Raw genomic sequence first — 24,310 nt, 5'->3', positions numbered from 1 at the left:
ACAAAAAAAGGCACCTAAAATCTGAAGTAATTCAGGATATTTAATTACTTACACCATCAACTCCACTCTATTTAAAAATCAGATATTATATGCCTGCACTATTGATTCACTGACCTTCTTTAGATGAAGCTGTGGAAGCCAACACAAAAATCCATTTTGTGGCAGAAGCAGTACCACGAGGCACAATATTATTCCAGTAAGTGCCTTGACAGAAAGAACAGAGTGGTATTAGTATGAAACTTAATTTTCTATTAAAATTTGTTATTATTTACAATGTTACCATTTTAAAGAAATTCTATTGCAATCAATTATTAAATATCATCTAGACAAGATTTTCTATGTAAATCTTCCAAGAAACTATTGGGGTGAGGAGGGGGCTGTTGTGGTTTAACCCCAGCCACCAACTAAGCACCACGCAGCCACTCACTCACTCCTCTCCCCTCCCAGTGGGATGGGGAGGAAAATCGGGAAAAAATGTAAAACTCATGGGTTGAGATAAGAACGGTTTAATAAATAAAATAAAATATAATACTAACTAATAATAATGAAATACAATAATAATAATAATTGTAATGAAAAGGAATATAACAAAAAAAGGAAAAAAAGAAAAAAAAAAGAAAGAAAACCCAAGGAAAAAAACAGCGATGCACAATGCAATTGCTCACCACCCGCTGACTGATGCCTGAGCAGCGATCTGCCCCTCCCAGCCAACTCCCCCCAGTTTATATATTGAGCATGACATTCTATGGTATGGAATACCCCTTTGGCTAGTTCAGGTCAGCTGCCCTGGCTGTGCTCCCTCCCAGCTGCTTGCACACCTGCTTGCTGGCAGAGCATGGCAAACTGAAAAATCCTTAACTTATGATAAGCGCTACTTAGCAACAACTAAAACATCAGTGTGTTATCAACATTATTCTCACACTTAATCCAAAACACACCATACCAGCTACAAAGAAGAAAATTAACTCTATCCCAGCCGAAACCAGGACGGGGGGAAGAAAACCTCCTCCTGACACATACGTATACATATGTACACACACACAGAGAAAACTGTGAATGCAGAAAAGGAGGATAAGGGAGAAGATTAATGCTCTTCAACAGGAGACCAATCTGGTGACGAGGTTAAACGATGTTCTAGGTCTATTCTTAGTGTTTACCTGATCAAAGAAATATACTAAATCAAAATTCTATTTTGAGAAATATAGCAAGAAAAATAAAGCAATTCCTCTATTAGCACTGTAAAACCATAACATTACTGTTTTGCGTAGTCACACCGATCATGAACCAGACTCCACTGTGCTAGATATAACAGGTACAATAGATTAAGATTGCCTTCTCACCCCAGAGAAGAGACAAGTGTAGGTACTAAAAGGAGTAACTTGTGCACTGTTCACTTGTGGACAATGCATTTTCCATGAAAAATATTTCCCTTTAAATGGGAAAGTATTTAAGACCAAACGTGAAGGAATCATTTCATTTAATTTTTAAACGTGGAATTGTTTGTTAAAGGTGCCCCGACTCACCATGGACAATTTTTGTGGTGACAGAACTCTAGTTAGTTACTCTCTCCTATTTATTTTTCTTAACTTCAAAATATTAGATGTAAAAGCACACCAACCTATTAAGTTTCCCTTTGCCACATGGAATTCATTTTTGCCTGAAGAGATCCAGACTCCACTGCCATTAACTCCAAGGAGGCTGGGTTGACACTGAAGCTGCTGTGACCAAAATGCCATTCGAAGTTTATCAGCCACCTTCTCCACAGGTGCCTGAGCTGCTGTTGCCACTGTATGAGTTGCCTGGATTATCGTCTGGAACAGGCTGCACTGGTCAAACACTACATAATCAGTGATGCTTACCTGGAAAAAAAAGAAGTGTTCTTGATAACTAGTTAAGCTTTTGGGCGAACTGCAGAATCTTTCATCAGAAGCTTTTTTTTGTGTGTGTGTGCTTTATGTACAGGAAATCTACCCAGAGTTTAGAAACCCTCAAAGTGTAGGAAAGGAAAAATAAAAACAGTGCATTTTGAATAAGTAAGAGTCTCAATAATAAACCAGAACCAATATTAAACATCAGCTTACAACTCCCTCCTACCCAACAATCCACTCCGAATTCTGCATTTTAAGAAAGCCCTTTTGTTAGGGATGACATCTCTTCTCTCCCCCTAAAAACATGTTGAACTCTGCAAACTAAGAGGTGAATTTTCAATCTCCCAAAGGAAGAAAGAAACTTGCATAGTGTAGCAATTTAAACCACATCACAAAAACTTGTATGTAATACTCCTTTACAACAACCTCATGGGCATTTTAACTCATAAGGCAGGCGGAGGTCTAAATAAGCAATTGCCCAAGTTCTGTCATGGACAACTAGGTTGGCAACACTCTGGGATACTCCTAGAAAGGAAGGAAATGCTTAAGAGCACAAAAAGAAGAGCAGTTTGCCTATAACCTCAAAGCCAAGCTATTCATGATGCTCACATGCAAGAAGACATTATATATGCACATAAACTGAAATTCTTTTAACTTAGGTAGACATGTAGACAAACAAATTTTCTGTATAACTGTTTTTGTACTCCCTTCTCCCCCACCCCTACCTCTGGGGAGAATAAGAAAAGTTGGGGAAAACAGAGTCAGGAATTCTAAATCAATACCAGGGAGTACTTGCAGTAACTGAGTTGGTTTTACCCACATGATCTGCAACTGAAGCAAGAAGCCCTGCACGGTTCAAAGAAACCTTAACTGAACGGGGAAATGCTTAATAAAAAAAACTTTTGCAAGGTTACTTATTATTTATTTCATCTAGCTAAGGAAAAGGATGGGCACTGGAAGACAAGAGACGAGACTGCATTCAGCAGCCAGACTTGAATGCTCTGCCTGAACAGCATGTCCTATTGCCACTGTTAAGATACCAAGCTACATGCGCCATCGATATGACCTGGTAGAACATTTCTTGTGTTCTTGAAAACTGCTGTGATGCTGCTCTGGATGACCATGGGATGTTTTTTTCTCCCTTTTTTATAGGAGACATGAGAAGGGATTTCAGCCATAGCCACACCGCGGTTTTAATATATTGAATAGAGTGCTACAATATATCAAACAATTTATTGAATTTTATCTTAGAATTTCATGGGAAAACAATGCAAATAATAAACCCAAGGTAAAAGACTAAACTGAAAGCAAAATAAAAAAATGCCTACTTGCCACCAATGGTTATCATCTCCTTGTGGTTTCTTTGAAACTATACCAGTTCTGAACCACAGATTTCCATGGATATCCAAAGCCCATAATGTCTGCTGATCGCCAAGGGTTATGCACACTGGTTCCAAAGCTTGCATTTCACTGGAAATGCAAACAAGTAAAAAAATTAAAAACCTTACTTCAAATTTATGCTTACAGTATTTTAAGGAAGCTGTTACAATGCTAACAGCAGTTCAAAATGATCGAACTCAGTGTGGCCAAGCTCAAAACCACATTTGATTTCAAATTTTCACAGTTATTCAGTAATTCAAATTTTATTAGTTTGCATAAGTAAAAACCATTCAACAACAAAAAAATGAGTCCTTCAAAGATCACTTGAGATTTGAAACTTGGATACATAAAAGTAAAACTAAAGAAAAACTATTTTGTTCAGTAAGTAAGAAATAAAGAGCTGTGTTCTTTAAGTTTTTGATAAAACAGCTTCATAAATGTATCTCCTCCAACTTCCTTGACCTATTCTGAGAACAATACTAGCAGTTCAGGGACCATAAATAGAAAACTCAACCTAACTATATGGCAAAGATAAATGTTGAGTTTAGGACTAAAAGTTCCCTGTATAAGTAAACAATTTTCAAGCTCAGAAAGTCACAGGATCAGGTGATCATATCAGACATTTAAAAGGTAGCCAACAATGCTATTTCTTTCAGAGAACCTTTCTCAACAATTTAAGAACAAATAGAGATTGCTTTCTGCAATTTTAATACAAAGCCCAAGAACATTAACTGTACCTAAGGTGTAGGTCAAGCAGATATTTTCATTAAATGAACTAACTAAAGTACATGCAAATTTCAGATGTGAATAAGACACTGAATATTTCCTCAGACTTTTCAAGAGCCAAATACCAGGCTGGGAGGTAACACAAGTTAAAGCTTCACAATAGGACATTCAGTAGAAGATAAAATCATATGACAACAAGAACTGGAATTTCTTCCTATACTGGCTTCAGGCTGATGTCACAAGAGAGACTATATTCTACATTCTCAAAGCCAGCAGTAAACACTCAGTGCTTTTAACTTTATCACAAACTAACTACCACGAGCATAGGATCAACTACAAAGCTAAATACCAATTACCCAGAATATTTCTAAAAATCTGTGACTGGGAAGTGGAAAAGTACTGTCCAGCTGTGTGGGTGACCAAGAAAATGCTGAGAATTAATCTCAGAAAAAATTCACTCAAATATCTGGAGAGCTCATTAAAGCCATTATAGCACAGATTAAAGAAACAGTATTTAATCAAAAAAGTCATATTGACAGACATTATAAATATCTTTTTAAAATTGTTCTCACTTTCTTAAACTTGCTTTAACTGTGTTACTGCTTCTGTTTACAGCAATTTCTTTCATTACATAGCAGTTGTTCATCAGACAGAAAAACACCAGTTACTCTGAATATGTCTGGACAAAGATTAAAGGGGACACACACACATATATATACACACACACATATATATGGGTATGTACACACACAGGTTCAGGTAACACTTTTTTAAACATCAAGGAGTTCCAGCACTGAAAACAATTATTTGTGTCTTTCTGGTTATGACGCTGTCCCACCACAGTGTCATTACCTGACAATATCACTCTTCCACTGTTCTCCTTCAGGACAAAAGCTGCGTACTCCCTCCCGGTATAGCAGGGCCCGCTGCTCACTCAATGCCCACACAACATTATTTCTGGATGTAACCTGTGACAGTGGATAAGGGCAGTCAACCTTTACTGCTCGGGCACAAGGACGATCCACACTCAGGCCTAGAAATCAAAAAATGAGGATTGCTTTACAAACTTTGGCTTTTTGCAAGTAAAAGAAAAGAGACAAAGCTACCTAACAAAAGAAAATGAGGAGGGGAATATCCTTGACATGCTAACATTTTTAATTTTATCACTATTTCCTTGTTTGACTGTTCTTTCTATAAACTATTAATCATTTCCTCTAATATAGCTGAATTTATATTTTAAGAAATAAAACACTGTATATCCTTCCACATCCTACAGAGTGCACAAGTCCTGTCCTGTAATTTCTGTTCCTTTTCTCCCTCTAGTGTCAATATCAGGAATCTCCATTTATAAAACCTGTATTAGACTTGGCAAAATCACCAAAGAAAAATGCAGTAATGGAAGAACTTTTGCCCAAAACATGCCATGGAGAGAGGCAACCTGATCTGCACAGTGGCAGCAGAGCCATTACAAAAGAGCATGCCACAGTGTGTAGTACTGAAAGAAGGTGAGAGGTTCTGGTAGATTTACAGGTAGTTTGCACACGTTTATACATATAATCTAAAGGGACATGTCTTCTTCACAATTACACTGAAGCTTGATTTACATGGCTGCATGTGAAATACCTCAAGAGACGTAGCTTTTGCTTAATCTTCTCATGCTGCCAAAGCAAGTATGAACAGACTCATCTGTATGATATTCTAAAATAACAAGAAGAATGCTCATTTCCAAACCTCTGAGCACACACTTTTGTTATAGGAGTCAGACAGGACAGTGGAGGGAATGAAAAGATCCTGGAGAAACAACTACCACTGGTTGCCTCACATTAACAATGACTGATAGACCGAGAATTTATTTTTGGCAAAGACAAACTTAGAAGCCTAAGAAGAGCCGAATGTAAGCTGACGTAATCAAATCAATCTCTCACAGGGAAGAAAAATACTGATTCAAACCTCCACAAGAGCCCCATGTGACTGGCATCAAAAGTTCACTCTGTCACCACTATCCATACTTGTTGGCAGTATGCATGTGACCTTGGGCAGGCCACTTGATTTCTCTGTAGCTACTACACTTAATTAAAAGAAAATAATTTAAGAGTAGAGTATCTTTGAAACAACACTGTGTATTTAAACAGCTTTCTTAATCATGAAGAATTTCTATATTGTGCTACAGCTATTAAATCTACAAGAGAAATTAGGAGAGTACCAGAATTAAATGGAAGATAAATGAGAATTTTGATAGCCACTCTGAAATGCTGTCCTGCTTTAGTGTGTCTTACTGTTTCCCCCTTACCCAGTCCTCCTCTTACTTCTCCAGGAATTCCTTCATCATGTTATTTGTAATTTTTCCTTACCAACTCAGCTCTTTGTGCAAAGCCCGCATGCCCAAGAGTCCTTGATACTCTTCTCCCTTAACTCTAAAACTTGGAGCTCCATCCTTCATCCTAGCTCCTTGTATTTAGCCTGAATATTGTTTGCATAACACCTTCCAAATGCATCCTCTTCTATTCCTGAAGCAGATAAAACTAAGGCCATGACTTCAAAGTTGCCACTGCACTACCCCTTTTTCTGATTCTTGCCTCGTTCACATCCAGTGAGAAGACAGCTGTAAAGATTGCTGCTTCACAGCCCATTCCATTCCTCCACTGGCTTTGCTTTCTCTATCACATAAAATACATACCACCTGTCTATACTTCCAAAGCACTTTATGATCTTCTGTCTCAGAATACCTTCCTTTCAGTTACCATCAAGTGGTAACTCTTACCTCCAACAGATCTATGCTTTTCAAAACATACAGCTTCTACTTTCCCCTACTCTGCCCCCTGTACCTGAATTTCTTCTGAACAGCCACACACTATCTCATTGCCTTTCAAAGTCCTTCTTAAAACTTTGCTAAAATCCTTAAAACAAGAAAAGAAAACCCACTTAAGGCTCAGTTGTTTCAGTGCACCATACCATTTTCAAGGCAAGGATATTATTTCGATATTTTCTGCAATCATTTTCCATTTATCTGCATCCATCCCATATCATTCCCATGTCATAAATTCTCTATACTGTACGTACTCCACTTGGCACAAAAAAATAAGTGGCCATGAACTGGCTTTTCCAGTCTCCTAATTACACAGAATCTCACAACTGTTTCCAACCATTTCTCAAGATAAAAAGGTTTCCCTATTTATTCCCTACATTGTCCTGGCTGTGGATAAAAGTTTAAAACAAATTGTAATCATTCCATAGACTTTAACCCTAATAATCTTAGCCCGCAAAAATTCAAGGAGCCTGCAATTAATTTAGGTACCTGTTTGCAGATACAGATCTCCATTTGTTCTGATAATCCAGGCGGTGTCATCACTTAAAGCTACAAATACAGCCTGGGGTAAAGCCTCATACCAGTGGCGTTTTCCTTTTATAGTTACTTTTCCACAAGCAAATGCTTTGTTAGTCTTCTGTTCAATCTTCCAGAGAAGAGCCCCTGTATGAGGAGTCAAGAGAGAACATAGTATCACTTAGCTATTACTGTAACAGAGACAACTGACTTGTCCTACCTACACCTAATGTGAGGGGAAAGGCAAACCAGGAGCGTTAAACAAAAATGCAAGATTTAAAAAAGCTTATAATTTTTTTTAAAAAGCAAGACCAGAACAGTGGCCCACTTCTCTAGGAATTGCTGAAATGCATTTACCATTAGAGTATGTGCGATTTTTAAATGTTCAAATGCAAGTCACTTCTGCTTAGTTATACACTGAACACTAACAAACAAAACGAGTTCCATGTCAGGGCCAAATAAACCTACTGTTAAGAGACTGAAGTTCATGGCTTGCTTCTGTACTAGTCTGGTACGTCCTCAGTACATAAAGGAAATGGGGTTAATTGTAGTACTTTCACCTTTTACAAATACTAGTAGAAAATCATAACTTTCGTGGACCATTCATGAGTGACAAACACCTGAACAGGTATGCTGTCTCACACTGCAGTGGGCAGTGCTATTACCTGCTCGTCACGTAGCACGTCACGAGCAGACAAAACTCAGAAATGCAACTGCACAAAGCCATCTTGAGAATTTTTTCCCCTCACTCGAATTAGCAAGGATAGCTCAGAAAAAGAAAACCAAATGGAATTCCAAACTTAAGTGCTGATTGGCATCCATACTGGTTCCTACCAGAGCATACAGAGCACTGTCATATGAACTTCCTTTGAATAATTCCACAAAGTAGCATTTGACTCCATTTTGATGTTTGTGGTTAACACGCTCTTGTGTTAATACATCCACGGGAAACTGTGGATGCTAGAAATTTGTATGGATTCAATGAAAAACCAGGCAAGTTCCTGGAATTGACGGTTAATAAACACAGAGAAACAGCCTTTTGCCCAGGAGATCTCTGAACCACCAACAATTGCAGTCTGAAACTACCAAGGGCAAACATCATACATGCTAGCCCATTCCTTTTACTTTTCTGCAGGCATCTGCTTTTGACCACTGTTAAGGACAAGATACTGAGCTGGATGAACCTATGATCTCACTAAATTTTTTTGTCCATAACAAAGCTCAGCTACAGATCAAATAGAACACTTTTCTTAAAAAGAGACAACAAATCTTCCCCTACAGAGAGAAGGGAAGATTGACATGTGCTTTTAGAGATGACAGGGGAAGAAAAGTAGTGGCAAGACAGGAGACTAAGTAAAGAAAATGTCTGAGAAACTTGTATTTTCACACCAGTTCTGGAACAATCTGGAAGGCCAAAAGTGACACAAGTTTATAACGAAAACCCGTTTAATTTTAATCCAACATAATCCTCATTTCCAGCCATCCAGAAAAACTCATATGCAAATGCATCAAAAATTAAAAGGTTTTTTTTTTAGTATTTAAAAAAAAAAAATCAAATCAACAAACAAACCCATACACAAAACCAATTCTACATTTACAACAAAAATAATTTTAAATTTGGAATCATAAGCAGTTCTGTGTCAAAACCCAAGGTTTTGTATAGACAAGGACCTCTTCATTCATCTCTGCCCACCACTGAACTGCTGCTTCTGAAGTCCACTTTAATCGGGTATGTTTCATGTTGAAAATTTCATGTTGAAAACTTCCCAAAATGCAATGTGAACCTGTTAGAAAGACAGCCACTTACACTAGAACACAGTATGCAGAGGTAGTGAAGATGCAGTCATATCACCCAATATGGCTTTTTTTTTTTTTTAAAAAAAACCAACACACTACTTTTACATGAAACAAGTCTCAAACAACCAAGTTTCTAGAAGTACTGTATTAAAAAAAAAAAACCTGCCTACGTGGAAATTACATATGCACTGAACTGTATCCGTAATCTCAGAAAAACAACAAGTTTCACCTCATTAAATAACTGCCGTTATTAAAAAAAAAAAAAAGCAAAGAAAGTGCACAAGCCTGTGCAAGTTTTCTCTTTAGGAGGTGACCGGGAAGCAGAAGCCAACCAACCTGAGGGGGAAACTGCCACCTGCTGGACACCATCTTCAAACTTCTGCCACTGCAGCCCGGCCGCGGGAAGAGCGCTGCAGTACAGACTGCCTCGGTAGTCCAGGCACCAAATATACTTCTCTGAGACAACCAGGCTCAGGATGCCGTAACCAGGGCCAGAGTATCCCATCCAGCTCTCTGCAAACTAAAAACTGTAGAGTCAGAACAGTGTCAGGTGTCTCCAAACTGCACAAGAAAATGGCTAGGTAAGCCCAGCAGCTCCCATATTTTGATTAAAAAAAGCTGAACTTAAGGTTCTTAAGTACCTTCATCAATGAATAAATTTGCCTTGTGTAAAATAAAACTACATCTGTCAGTGTTCTCTAAGGTAGTATGTCCTGTGAAATAAGACTGCTACAACAGTTTTAGCGCAAAAAAAAACCAAACAAAAAAAACCTCCACACTGTCATCTACCTCCAAAAAGTGGAAAATCTTCTCTTATTAATTAAAGAACACATACTTAAAGTAAATGGTAGATGGAAAAAGGAATACATAAAAATGTACAGTCTGTCTGTAGTTCAGGAAATTATTTATTGTCTATGAAGTGATGAGCAAAGGGAACAAGATAGCTGGAGTGCAGACACAGCTAAATATCCAACTCCGATACTCTCTGTATGGTACAGGAGCCACATATTGCAGAAATTTGGTTTACAGACTATCTTAAATTTTGACAGCTTGCACAAGGTGAACCCAAGCACTGACCTATAATGCAAGCATCTGTGGAGCTTTTCTAAACATTCCAGAGTGCAAGAATATCATAACCTGAAATTAAGTGTTTTCTACACTTTGGGGTGCAGTTGTTACTAGATAGGACACCATCAACTTACAACTCAACCTTTATCAACAAATATTTGGTTGATCTCAATACAATGCTGTTATAGGTGTAAAAAGAAACAAAAAACCCAACCTAGAAGAACTGTATTTCCTTCTTAAGACTTCTGCTAAAACTCTCAGTGATTTGGGCAATTTTGCAGATTTTGCAATTAATTTTAGTACTTCTTTTCTATAGTCTATATGAGAATTACTATTTCTGGAAATGTTCACCCACAAAGTAACAATGAAGGAAAGAGGGATAACAGAAAAATGAAAAATGTCAACATTTTAAATAGTACTAACTGCTGTCTAGGGCACAAAGAAAGACTAATCCTTATTCTGAGTATTTACAGGTAAAGTGATCCTTAACCAGGGACCAGCTATGTGAGATAATCAGCATTAATTCCCCACGAAGTCAGTTGAAGTTGGGAACAGCATCGTGCAGAATTTGGGTTACTGGAGACCCAAACAAGGAGCAGCCTTTGAGCATGACTTGGGTTTACTGTTCACTCTTCAATGGTTTATGACAGCACTTTTGTTGAGCTGGGAATAATACAGTCAGTGCACCTTCTTCACATTGTAAGCATACATCAACCATTCTGAAGTCAGATACATCACATTTCCTAAGAGTTACAACACATATTGCTGTTTGGCTTTATGCTTTACTTGTTTACTCAAATCAAGTCAGAAAAAACCTGCTTTCCTAAAGAAGTAAAGGATAGTAATTACATGGATGTTTCTTTTGAAATGCTGCAATTATGTATTTTAACTAAATTGAAAACGTATACCTGATCAGTTTTTAACAGCACCATTTCATCTAGGCTTATCTTGGCCACATCCTGGGAACCAGGCCCAGCACCAACTTCAGGCATGCTAGTCTCTGAGGATGAATACGGTAATCCATGTCCATAAATATCCTCTTCATCACTTGAGGCAGATTTCTCAGTCTTACTTTCATGAGTGTCTGTTACCCATTCAGCAGTGCTAGAACTAGATTTAGCTTTGATTGCACTTTCAAAATTCCATCCAGAAATGGAAGTGTTATCTGAACAAACATCATTAGAGATGCCAAAGTGGAGCACAGAAGGATCTGACAGGGCGCTGTGTATTAGAGAGAGTTGCTGTTGGTCTTCCCTATCAGTTTCATCACTTTCCTTTGGTGTCAGTGATGTCTGAACACCAAGTACACTGTCACATTCCAAAAACATTTGGTCTGTAAGGTCTGGCTCTTCAAAAGATTTTTCAGTATCCTGCAGCTTCATTTTATCTAAATTTTCATCTATTTTACACAATGTAGGAAAATCCTGCTCCTCCTCTTGGCTAAGCTTTCCAAGACAGCGTTCATTGCTTGCAGAAACCACACTACCATTATATTCACCATCAACACTGCTTGTCAAGTCTTCTGTGAGGATGAGAGGAGAGACAGATGTCAAAGTATCTATAATAGTTGAAGTACCCATGCCACTGTCACTGTTTGGAAGTTTCTGTAAATCAACCATATCTCCATTTTCTTCATTAATTAGTACAGTCGCAGACTCAGGAGACTGTAGGACACTGAAAGTTTCCGAACCATTATCTTCTTGCAAGGTTGTATGCGACTCCACACTGAACATGCTTTCCTGATCTGGAGATCCAGTACTCAAGTGATCAATGCTGCCACTCATTAGGCTGGAAGTCATGGAAAAGGAGTCTGCATTCAATGAGTGTGGACTATCACCAGAAAGCTGACGCTCATAAATTGGTGTACGTTCCAGAGAGCTGTGGGTTTTCCTGGTCCCACCTTCTGTTCTCACAAAACAAAAAAAAGAGGGGGGGGAGAAATAATATTAATAAAATCTATTAAATTATGATGCAAAGTAAGAAATTAAAATATTTTTATCATTGGGGGAAGAATAGAGTTAAATCTAAATTTCAACATACTGATTTTTTTCAACTTCAACACTAAATGATACACATAAAGCCAAAAAAGGCTTAATAGCAGAACATTTTAAAGTTGTAACACCAATATAGTAAACAATTAGAATAATCAAGTACTCACACTGTTTTAACAAACTAAAAACCATGGCTAAGAAAGACACTGTCAAGTATTCTAAATAGGATTAATAGATACTACACAATTCCAACATAAAACTGGAAGCAGAGTTCACTGTATGTTAACATTAACCCATATATTAGAACCTTAAGCATGTTTACATAAAGCAAAACAAAGTTAAAAGAATAAAACAAATAGCTTTAAAAAGACTTAATCAATTTATCACTTTCAAAACAGACTTTCATCTTAAACATAAATGGCCCACAACCACTCAAATATCTCAAGAGCATGACAACACAATATAAACAAAGCATGTCAAACACACACACACTCTTGTGTGAAACATCAAAAGTGACATGTTCTAATAATGAGCAGTGGCAGGGCAAGTTCTGCTAGACTTACCTTGTTTCTTCTTTTTTTTCTTTTTCACTTTAATTGGCTTTACAATGAGTTCTTGATCAAAATCTTCAGAGCTGATTGTGCTGAACCGTTGTGAAGAAAGTTGACCTTCTCTCTGAGCTTCTGAAAGTTGGTCCGCACATATCATAAAGCTAGAGCCACTGTCCCCAGAATTTACTGAACTGCTCCTGCTTCTTGATTCACTTACTACAGAGCAGCCCCTTTTTCTTGTTTCATTGCTCAAGTCTCCCATTCTATCAAAACTTTTCTCCGATAGCGTTGGAGTTTCCAGATCATCTTTCACTAAAGAATAAGAGTCATTTTTATCACCAATAACTGAAGGGGAAGTAACCATTTTTTTATCCGTTTCCACTGAAGGGCTAGATGACACAGATGCAACTACTGATGATGGGGTCAGCAATTTAGGACTTGTATCTGTTAAAGGATTCCACAATTTTGAATTCACATCTGAAACTGACCAAAAGAAAAATAAAAATATAAATACTAGTGCGTCAGGTGGGTAGGGGCATAGTTCTTGGAGACTACTGAAAGAAAAGAAGCTTTATGCAATGGAAAAACATTCTATCTAAGTTCGCAACATTTCAAATATATATATGCACACACACAATCTAAACTTCATGTAAGTAAATCTATATGAAATCATTTTAGTAAAATCAATCCCTAAAGCCTGTATCAAACTTCTATTAGCAAAATTCTGAATTTATGTTTATGTATGAAGAATGGTACAGGTCTTTAGCTTGGAAGACCCAACTGTATCACACAGTGAAGTGCCACCCTGTACGTTCAACTTCTTCATTCAAACATTCAGTATCTTGAAAAAAATCCAGGAAAATTTACCAGATAAACCACTGTGGTAATTAGAAGACGATATATTTCAAGAAGGCTCCTTTCAAGCTACACTTGGAAGTTAAGATTAAAATAATAAACACCCCCTAGAAGTTTGTAAGTAAAAAACTGCTTAAATGACTAAACCTATCGCTAATACTCAACGATAAGAAAGTTAAGTTCTCTAGCATTCAGTAAGACCTCATAGTGTATTTACTAGCATTTTGCTAATACAAAGCTAAGATGGAGTATTTTAAATGCATAAGTAGTCCTTCTGTGAGTGTAATATGCTGGATAATGGTGTTTACAATCTTTATGATTGAGAAATCAGCCAGCATCATCATTAAGGAAGTATTATTAATCCCATTTAGAGAGTTCTAGTAACATAGATGCTGAACTCAGATGGCAACAAATAAGAAAATAATCTCTCAAATTCTTTTTGGAATTTTAGTGAGTCTTCTTTGGGGTTTTTGCCAGTTCTTTCTTTTTTATTGCTGGGAAGGCTGAGATTTCCTCTGGAATGTGGGTGTTGACAGGTGGTACAGAATCAACATATTCAGGTATCTCCAACCCAGACAATTGAGGCTGATCAGTAAAGAGATAACCATGATCAGGAATCCAGATTGCTTCAGCATTATGGTTTAGAATAAGGTCTCAAATGCACAGATTAGAGATGCCTGGCTAGGATAATGCTGATCCACTCTCAAAAAAATGAATCATAATTAATTTCTTAATGCCCCCATTCTCACTGCAGCCAAAACAGAAGCTCAGATGAGCAGATAAATCAGACCTCTAAATATCATCTGTAGAAACAGATAAGTAACTCCACAGAACCTGGCAGGTTTTTGCAATAACCTGAAGGTTTTTGTGTGGGGTTTGGGTTGTTTGTTTGGTTTTTTTTAATATTTAAAAAAGTATGATAGGCACCATGTTCCATGAGGTACATAAAGTTTGCTAATCTATACAAACCTATTGATGACAGTCCTTCAGGTCTACTTGAAATTCTTATTATGTCTCTATCTCCCTTTAACAGAAAAATCTCATTGCTGGTACAGGACACAGACACAATATCACCATATCCTTCCAAGCCACCAATCAAAGCCTATAAAGAGTCAACACAGAAAGAAATAATTGGCATCAGATTAACACACTGTTTGGACAAGATGGTGCTCTTAACAGAAGTGCTCACTGGAATTTCTTCAACATATATAGCTACAGAATAAAGATTTTTCTCTTACCAAAAATAAAGAAAATAGAAAAAAGAAACAGGAAAGCACCCTTTAATCATGATGTAGCTCATTTTTATACTAATTTTAATTCCATAGATCTATTCAATTTCTCTGTCCAAACTAGCAGCAACAACATAACAACAACTTAAACAATATACAATTTGGTGGCACAGAAGAGCCACAGTATAAATGTTTAATACTAGCTTGTATTCACTTTCATACGCACTTTTAAGACAACAAAATAGCTAACAGCTCACTCTATACCAAATAAAATGTAATACTTGGTTTTTTGCAGACACCAACAGTAGTCGAAGGGAAAGAATAAGTAGTTCCAGGCACAGTTTATAGGCCTAAAACTTCTTTTTGCATTAATTACTAGATTTTAGATTTATATATGCTTTGCTAAGTATCAGAATTGATTATGATGTTAACACCTGGACTGAAAGCTTTAAATACATTTGATTTTCACCTATAATATACCGAGCTAGTTTGTGAGTATATCATTACAATGACAACTTGAAGAGGGAGAGAATAAAGTCTTCTTTGTTAGGTTTAAATATGGATTTAAATCTTAGAAGTATAATGGATAACCCAAAGAGAGACTCACGGCATAGCATGAACAAAACCAAGTAAGAAACAAAATATGCACCCACAAGATTCATCTACCTGGTTCACAGTGTCGAGTAAGTAGATGCTGTATTCATTCCAGGTCAGCACCCATCCTTCTCGGAAAAAGCACGAAACAAGCCCAAGGTGTTTCTCTGGAGAGCTGTAACTTCCTCTGTCAGGTGGTTCCAAACGAGGATACAGTTCAAAAGTTTTTATTCCTCCAGCAAATACATCTTTCAATATGAATGTGGCCTGAACAGTTCCGTGAACATCAGACTTCCAGAGACGAAGCCCAGGTCTCGCAGCAAATAGTGTCAGGTCACTCTGTTTACATAGGCCAGGTATAAAACATGCTCCAAATTTGCCAGTGCTAAAATGCAAAAGAAGAATTTATTTTAAAAACTATATACTAAACTTAGAAACAATTTTTAAAACTAACGGCACAAATTTACAACTGCAAATTATCAAAAATAAAAGTCTTTGATTAAAGTATTCAGTTAAATGTCTGAAGTACAAATTTGGTTACAGTAAGACAAGAACAGTGCTTCCAAATAACAACAGTTTTCCTTTAGCTTTAGAGGTCAGACACTACACCTACTAGGCAAGTTAAATGACTCCTCCTAATAAGCTTCATAGCCTTAACAGTACTCTTTGTCCATCTCGGAAAGATCCTACTATGCAGTCATCCTTCTCCCAGAATTAATAAAAAACAGGTAAACCACTACAAACTAATGCTAAGAAACGGACGACCTCTACTTGCAAGAAGCACAGAACAGACCTCAACTCTTAAAAATCTTCATCTCTCATGCATAAAAACACCACTACTATGACCCAAGAAAACCCCTCATACAGAAGATAGTCCTTGGTATTCCTCTTACTATTCATATCCCTGAAAGATACATTATAAACCTTCTTTCAAGAGTCAGTTTCCTCTACTTCCAGATACATACAGTCATGCTGTTCTAAGACTGGGTTCCCTCTTCCTTCATATTCAAGAGAGATGACACAACAGAAGATGCCAGAAAGTCATACAAGAAGTTCCTAGCCTTCAAGTCAACTTTAAGTGCTTACTGTACATTTTCCCTTTTAATTCACTTCAGTGTATAAGAAAAATTGGGATGCTGATTTGCTTTTTGCATCAGATATTACATCACCCATTAGATGAACCTGATTACAATGCTTGCTCACACCAAGTCACATTAAACCAAGAGGGACGGCAGAGGAAGTTTGGCAGCGATTTCACTCTAAACAATGACAAAACATCTTAAATATTTTTGCATAATAGTGCCCTGAAAATATGATTGTAACATATTTGCAACCATGTACTTTCTAAGTAGGTAGAATTGTCATTTCATGTTTGAGCACACATAGCTACTGTAACTAACTTTTTATGAGCAGGCTGCTGTGTTGTATTAATTTCACTGCTTAGATCACACTTTCTGTAATCCACTCTGAAAAGCTAGAATTGATAGATGTGCCTGCATCAAGATTTTATGAGGGTTACTTTTTTCTGGGCTGTGTTCCAACTTGCTTGACAGATTTCTCTTCTGTGTTAAAAAGTAGAGTCCGTTGTAAAGTAGAGACAAGCAGCACTTTCTGGTTGTAATCCAACTGGACAATTGAAGATGGCTCTTCCAATACAAGGCTGGAGTTGCAAATACCCTTTTAAAGATACATGCAATTAACAAGAGTCAACCTTTCTAAAAATATAAGGTAATAACTAACACTTCAAAGAAATTAATAAGCCCAAGAAAGAAAAAACAAACAAACAAACAAAAGCTTTTTAACTACTGTTGCACAAAGTTCACTTAATGAATGTGGAGCTCCTTTATGCAGACAAGAGGGGAGTCAGATTGTGTGTACCACAGTGGCACACTATGAAATTCAATTTCTCTTGGAATATTAGCTAACACATTTCACTTGAAATCCATAGAAACTCTAGGACACATTTTCTTCCTTCTTCGGCACTGCCAGGTCATACAATGCTGAGACAATCGTTGCATTTGGAAATGTAAAACCTTTTTGTCAAATCAAATGAGGGACAGTCATAAGCAAATCAGGATGGCTGTTGTTTGAACTTTTCCCCCATATAGAAATTCAAGTTAGTACTTATTTTGTTGATGTCCCAGGTCTGTATTGCTTAACAAGACATTAGAAAAATTCCATTTACTGGTAACATGCTAGTCATCCAGTAGAACCCAAATATTACTGTCATTCTACACTCTAGACTGAGATGCCAAACAATTCTAAAAAAAGTACTTCACCAATATAGTGAATCAGCAACATTACATTATTCAAAAGTGAACTTTCCAAACAAAAGAGAAAGTACTGGCTGAAAGCTGAAGGAAGATATGATAGTTATTTCAGACAGAAACATGATAAAATGAGAAAGATCACCACTTTTTCTTTATACTTTATTTTTTAAAAAAGGTAAGTGTCATGGTTTAATCCCAGCCAGGAACTAAGCACCACGCAACCGCTCACTCAGTCCTCCCCGACTCCCAGTGGGATGGGAAGGAGAATCAGGAAAAAAGAAGTAAAACTTGTGGGTTGAGATAAGAACGGTCTAATAACTAAAGTAAATAAAATATAATAATAATAAAATATAATATGATAATAGTAATGAAAAGGAATATAACAAAAAAAGGAAAAAAGAAAAAAAGAAATAAAACCCAAGAAAAAAAACAGCGATGCACAATGCAATTGCTCACCACCCGCTGACCGATCTGCCCCTCCCAGCCAACTCCCCCCAGTTTATATACTGAGCATGACTTTCTATGGTATGGAATACCCCTTTGGCTAGTTCAGGTCAGCTGCCCCAGCTGTGCTCCCTCCCAGCTTCTTGCACACCTGCTTGCTGGCAGAGCATGGGAAACTGAAAAGTCCTTAACTTAGGATAAGCGCTACTTAGCAACAACTAAAACATCAGTGTGTTATCAACATTATTCTCACACTAAATCCAAAACACAGCACTGTACCAGCTACAAAGAAGAAAATTAACTCTATCCCAGCCGAAACCAGGACAGTAAGGCAGTTGTGAAGGATACCCCATGGTTGTCTTGCTGGGTGTGTGCACACTTGGCCAAGTGTACACATAGCAATAAAGCAGTCCAACTAAATACACGATATTAAGCAATTAACTAACTGCTAAATATTTAAACACACAAGCATTCTTTCAGAAAACTGTAAATGGGAATTAAGGTCTCTATAATAAATGCTCACCTGGTCTAGGTCTAGGGCAGAGTAGACAATCTTCCCTTTGTCATCTCCAGAGAATAATTTCATTCCATTGGGACTCCAAGCTAAAGCTGTAATGCTACTTTTGTGGATACCAGCAACGTCAAATCTCCGAAGCTATGAAACAATACCAAAGCAATACAAGAATGAGGGGAAGAGAAAACGCAGACAAAAATCTATTCAGTGACTTGGACTGATAAATCAGAGGTCAAGTACAAAATTGCAGGTCATTCTAATTTTTATTTAGCACAAAAAAACCCTAAACAAACAATCAAAAAACCCACCACCAAATAGCTCAGCCAGTTATTACAAACGAGGAACTTCTCAAAAACATTTTTGATTAAATATACCTTTTGTAATTAAAAGCATGCTGTAAGATTATTGCTTTTATAAGCTTGACATATGAAGCTTAAAACATATTCACAGATATTTCATCAGGCAAAATTCTCTGGTTTTCACTATTATAAAGAATCACAGTAACACTCTACTAGGATTCACGATACTAAACCTCACAGAATTTTAGCCAAATGCAAAGATTTACCTGTTTGTTTCTTCCAGGTAATGAAGAGACAAGCTGAAAAACTGCAACCCGACCTGAGGCTGTACCAACAGCAACTAGATCATCGAAACAACTCAACAGCTTTACAAAAGTAATAGATTCACACTTCCCCTGTTGAAACAAACCATATGTAAAACCCACAAAGTTAATGAGCGACAAACAGCAGCTCAATTCTGAGCAACTCAACTTCACTAGAAGACACAAGAGTAAAAGTTAGTATTTACCTCAAAATTATATTTTTTCATCTGGTTTAAATGTCTGCAGTAGAGATAAAGCATTCCAATGCTGCTCCCCACAGCAATGTAGTCTCCATTGGTATCAAGTGCTGTGAGGTATACCACAATAGAGCGAAAGCCTTTTTGGACCTTTGTAGGAATGGCATTCAGAAGATAATATAACGGGCAAAACTCCTTAAATATAACCGGTGAAGCCACAGATGCCATAGCAAGCATTTGCATAAACAATTTTAAGGCTGAAATAAACACATCTACTTGACCACATAAGGAAATCTGAAAGACAAAAGCAAAAGACATGTCATTAACTTCTTTGGAAAGAGTAAATGGTTAACAGAAAACCACCATTTAGCAAGTAGGGATGCAGAAAATTCTTAGGTTTTGTTTTGTACAAAGAAAAAGCAAGTTAAACTCTTCTAGTGACTGTAAGTCATTCTTAGAAGAACGTTTTTCTTAAGAATAAGCTTATTTCTTAGGTTCAGCCATTATCTTAAGGATGTATGGTAACCACTAAATATGGGACCCACTTTTTCTTGCAGCTGTGAGTCTGACAAAGTTGAGTTCAAATGCAGTATTTCTCCTCATCTGGCTAGTGAAAGAACTGTAAGGGCTCTGACGCTGAACAATCCATGCGGTATACTTCCTCATCTATCTGCAAATTCTACCCTTAATCCTCCCAGGGCTCAGAGCATGGGATAGTCACTGTGTTAGACAGTGCTATAAGATCAAAGCGTCAGAATAGTATTTATGCTTAACACCTTAAGGCCCTGCACCCCAAGAAAACATTGTTGAGAAACAATTCAGTTAGAGCTACATCTGCTATATAATCAAATAACAACCAAAAAATAAGAATAGTGTGTGAAGAAAGGGGCAATGCAGAAACGAAAGAAATCCCAGTTTGACAGACACAGGAAAATATCCATGTAGCAACTGAATTTAGAAAGATAAGGAGCAAAGAGAAAAAAGTACCATATGCCTATGTTTCCCTTTATGGTTAAGCAAATAATTTCATGCTGATGAGCGACACTGCAAATATACTTAGGGGACAATCCTGGTATCTTTCTAAGAATAACGGAAACAAAGATTCTGTTTGCCTCCTTCGAGAAAAAAATGTAGTCACAGCTCACCATAGTAATAATGTACTGGGATCTTCAGAAAAAGCTGATACGACCATGACATTAAAATATTTTTTAAATTTAATTAAACCCAGTAATTTTTCTCATCGTGGGGTGACAGCCTTGACAAGAACATTTTGCAGCAGTAGTTATTCTCCTCATGGATGACTTTGGAACACGTAAAAGGAAAGAAACCTTCACTTCTTGAATTTTATTTTGCCACGAGCAAGTCCGATTAAGGGTTAAGCCCCTAATATTGAAGATTTTCTTAAGCTTCAGCAGAGTTACAGCTTCCTTAGAGAAACAAAAAACAGGAATATGCCAGTTGAAGTTAGAAACACTTCTAAATGCTCAAAATTATTCTGTAAGTATTCCTATTGCAATTTGTGTGATATGTCCTATTGTGTCTAGTTTTTATTTCTCTAAGGATGGAAAATGGTGTTTGTTTGGCAGCTTCACACATTGCTTACAGTATATATGAACTAAATTAGAAAAAATACATCTGTTCCAGTTTAATATCTCCATTACTGTGAAAAGCTCTCATGTCTCAATTTTCAAACTATTTCAGTTATTGTGCAACAGGATCCAGCACGCTGGCTTTGGGCCCCGCAACACTTGCTGTCAACACACAATTCCATTAAATCCAAAGGGATTACTTGCGTGACATTACCCATTCAAGCTCATGTTAGACAAGGCCGCAGGAATAAAGATTGGTTACTGGACCCATATTTTATCTGTGTTACAAAAACTGCCAGTAAATAAACTAGCAGTAGTTACTAGATGTTCTTAATTGTGATAAATTTTACTGCTTGCTAAAGCTTAGAAATTAATTCCAGTCTCCTCCAGTGTTTACTACCTGTCATGACACCTATTTCATAAAATATCACAAGGATTAGCTGATTAATGTGTCCAAACTATTTTTGAATGAAGAGTTCCTTTCAGAGTTGTTTACTAAGTTAACAGATAACCTCAGTGCATCACCACTCTTCTACAGTATTTTCACACACCATCTATTTCCTATCCTGTATTTTAGGTCTCCTGCCCTTTTCTTCAGCATTACCTTCTATCTACACTCCACTAAATAAAAGAGAGAACCCACTGCTAAAGTCTCTCGTTTGCTGTTCTAAACATGCTGCTTTGCCAGTTTAGTAATTTTACTAGCTGCTGGGTTTTTTTTTCCTTCTTTCTTTTTTCTAATAAAGTAAAATCCATTCTTTGTCCAGAGTCTCACATGTACAAATCTTCCTCTGTCTAATTTCAACTTCTATCACTCCCCAGCTACTGCCTCATGAATTTCACATATTTTGGTTTTTAAGTCCCCTTTGCCACTCCTACAATTCACATCTGTCATCATCTGAAGCTGCTCTCGTAGCTGGAACCATCTCACACTCCCCCAGTTGCCAAAGGACCTTGCAAGTCCTCAAAACTCATTCTCTCTTTTAGTTACCATCACTTATCCTTCCAGCTCAACTAAACTGTTAAAAACATAGTAATTCATTACAAACTATGGAATTATGGAAATTTGTATTATCCAGAAAAAGACTCTTTCCTGTACAACAACCCTATGTGCAACCTGATGCATGTTTTATAAGTTTACACTTAATTTAAAAAGAGGAAAAAAAAGGGAGAGTTTGATAGGGTTTTTCCCCCCACAGAAAACACTGGGAGGAATTATTTCTTGTCATATGCTAAGTTAAACTAATAAAACCTGTTGTCAGGTTAGGGTTCTCACTCTTCATAAAACGCATATACAATCTTATTTCAATCTTCTCTGATGGCAAAGTTGTAAAAAAATGAAATTAAGTTTTGTTCTCTAACCCACTCACCTTGCACAATCAAAAAACATATTAATAATTTCTTGCTATCATACACAAATTAGTTTCATCTCGAGTGGTTTACAGACTAACAAAACACTTGCACTGCTTGTGTGAAACCCCCCAATCACAGTGGTGTATCACATGTAGTCTCTTTCTCTTTATTAACAGCTTTAGGATTATTTGTTATCTGTTTTTCCTACTTCATTAATCAAAGGCAAACAGTGGATATAATCTATTTTCTCAGTCAGATTTTGGAATTGGATGCGCATGTTCACTCTGTGTCAGCCACAGTTACTCTGAAGTACATAACAGTCGTATAGGGCAAATCAGCTTGTGCTAAGCAGCTATCCTGCAGCAGAGATAAAGTAGAGAAAAATACCTTATGTTGCATATCAAAAACAATCACCAGACAAAGACAGTCCTTCCTTCTCAACTCACAAAGTTCACAAGCTTTTAAATATTGCATTCAAGGCCATGTTTTGAAAAGCAAACTTTTTAAAAATTTTCTCTGGTCTCAGAAACAGCAATAAGGCTTAATGCTGCCTAACAGAGGCAACCAAGGCGAGAGATAATCCCATGGTTAAACAGATAGGCAGTGGTTAAAGGTTCAATGCCAGGGTATGCCACAGATTGACTGCAGGAGGGTAAAGCTGCCACTACATTTCTCTGAGCCCAAGTGTCCTGTCCGTACAAGAGGGATAAGAGCTCTGGTTTTTTTATTCTTTGGCATAAAAACTTAAATTTAAGCTCTTCAGAGTATTGACAAACTCATATATATGACCACAGTTAAACACAAGTCTCTGATCTCAGCTAGATCCTGCCAACTAAAAAGAAATCCAGTTTTATTTTCTAATACTTCTCACATTTTTAGCCTAAGGAGCAGGCTACCTGACTGCCACATCTCCAGAACTCCAGCAAACAGCTACCAAGCACAGGGGAGAACACAAATTCACACCCCACTGAAGGAGCTCTGCTTTCATGCGTCCCGTTTGCAGGCAGAGGACCAGCCAGCACACAGGTCGCGATTACCTGATTAACACGTGCATCGCTTTACACAACTCATGAAATGTTGCATTTTTGACTCAGCAGATTTTTTTTTTGAAAGAAAAAAAAACCCAAACCCCAAACCTAGGTGACACAGACGGAAAGGACAGAAAAAGGAGCACCTGGGGTCACCGCACATGCAGGTACGCCAAGGGGGCAGCAGAAATCAGGCTCTACTCACTCTGACAGCCTTGGAACACCCAGTTTCTCTAGGAAATCTTCCTTCCTTAAATGTATTTCTATATTCTGGCAGATGTTTCAAACCGTTCCTTCCTAGTATGCTGCCTTCTAGCACTTGAGAGGTTGCAGCTCCTGACAGAGCAGGAAGAATACAGCCGGGGGCTCCCGGACACACAGACAGCAACGCCGCCTCGCTTCCCCGCTGGCTTGACCTCAGCTTATGCCGGATTTGCCGCCCAGACCCAGGGCCCCAGCCGGGCCGGGGAGGGGAGGGGGGGATGCCAAGCCCCTCCAGCCGCTCCGCGGGCGCGTAACGGCCGCCTCGGCCCCCGCCGCAGCCCACCGCCCTCCCCAAACGCCACAGCGCACCCTCACGCCAGCGCTCTCCGCAGGCGAGCCTCCAAGGGACGGGCGGGAGAGCCGGCCCGCTCCCCCTCACCGCGCCGGGCTCACCCGCTCAGCGCGGCCGCAACAGGCGGCCACGGCAGGCCCCGCTGGCGGCGGCCGGGGAGGGGAGCGAGAGCCGGGGCAGACCCTCAGGCGGCTCCCACCCGTCTCCGCGGAGACGCGGCTCCACTCACCTCCTCAGGAGCGCGGGGCGGCCGCCGCTGCCGGCGGGGGAGCGGAGGGAGAGAGCGCGGCGTCACCCAGGCCCCGAGGCGACGGCGGCGGCAGCCCCGGCTGCCTGCGCCGGTCGGCGGGGCCGGGCCTGGGCGGGGCCGGATGTGA

General features: G+C 38.3%; 1 protein-coding gene across 3 annotated transcripts in view; it reads right to left on the bottom strand.

Moving 5' to 3' along the window:
• The window catches only part of TECPR2 (tectonin beta-propeller repeat containing 2), a 46,758-nt gene extending 22,563 nt beyond the window's left edge, over positions 1-24,195 (bottom strand). For 2 of the 3 annotated variants that reach the window (XR_007766504.1, XM_050897228.1), the window contains exons 1-15: positions 20,553-20,592; positions 19,417-19,701; positions 19,175-19,303; positions 18,619-18,750; positions 16,901-17,058; positions 15,454-15,766; positions 14,528-14,660; positions 12,716-13,186; positions 11,070-12,064; positions 9,430-9,613; positions 7,270-7,443; positions 4,827-5,007; positions 3,197-3,338; positions 1,619-1,859; positions 115-204 (exon numbers count right to left, since the gene is read on the bottom strand). Coding sequence is in view for 2 of the 3 variants with exons in the window: in XM_050897228.1 (XP_050753185.1) it covers positions 115-204; positions 1,619-1,859; positions 3,197-3,338; positions 4,827-5,007; positions 7,270-7,443; positions 9,430-9,613; positions 11,070-12,064; positions 12,716-13,186; positions 14,528-14,660; positions 15,454-15,766; positions 16,901-17,058; positions 18,619-18,750; positions 19,175-19,303; positions 19,417-19,701; positions 20,553-20,555 (3,631 nt within the window). In the remaining variant the exon portion in view is untranslated. Of the gene's footprint in view, positions 1-114; positions 205-1,618; positions 1,860-3,196; positions 3,339-4,826; positions 5,008-7,269; positions 7,444-9,429; positions 9,614-11,069; positions 12,065-12,715; positions 13,187-14,527; positions 14,661-15,453; positions 15,767-16,900; positions 17,059-18,618; positions 18,751-19,174; positions 19,304-19,416; positions 19,702-20,552; positions 20,593-24,162 lie in introns of those variants that run through there. The other variant, XM_050897229.1, reaches the window with a different exon arrangement.
• Between the last annotated feature and the right edge of the window lie 115 nt (positions 24,196-24,310).

The sequence above is a fragment of the Gymnogyps californianus genome, chromosome 5, assembly GCF_018139145.2.
Source record: "Gymnogyps californianus isolate 813 chromosome 5, ASM1813914v2, whole genome shotgun sequence".
In the NCBI taxonomy this organism is placed as follows: Eukaryota; Metazoa; Chordata; class Aves; order Accipitriformes; family Cathartidae; genus Gymnogyps; species Gymnogyps californianus.
The sequence above is the reverse complement of the archived record's forward strand: the minus strand, read 5'-3'. Positions and strand labels throughout refer to the sequence as shown.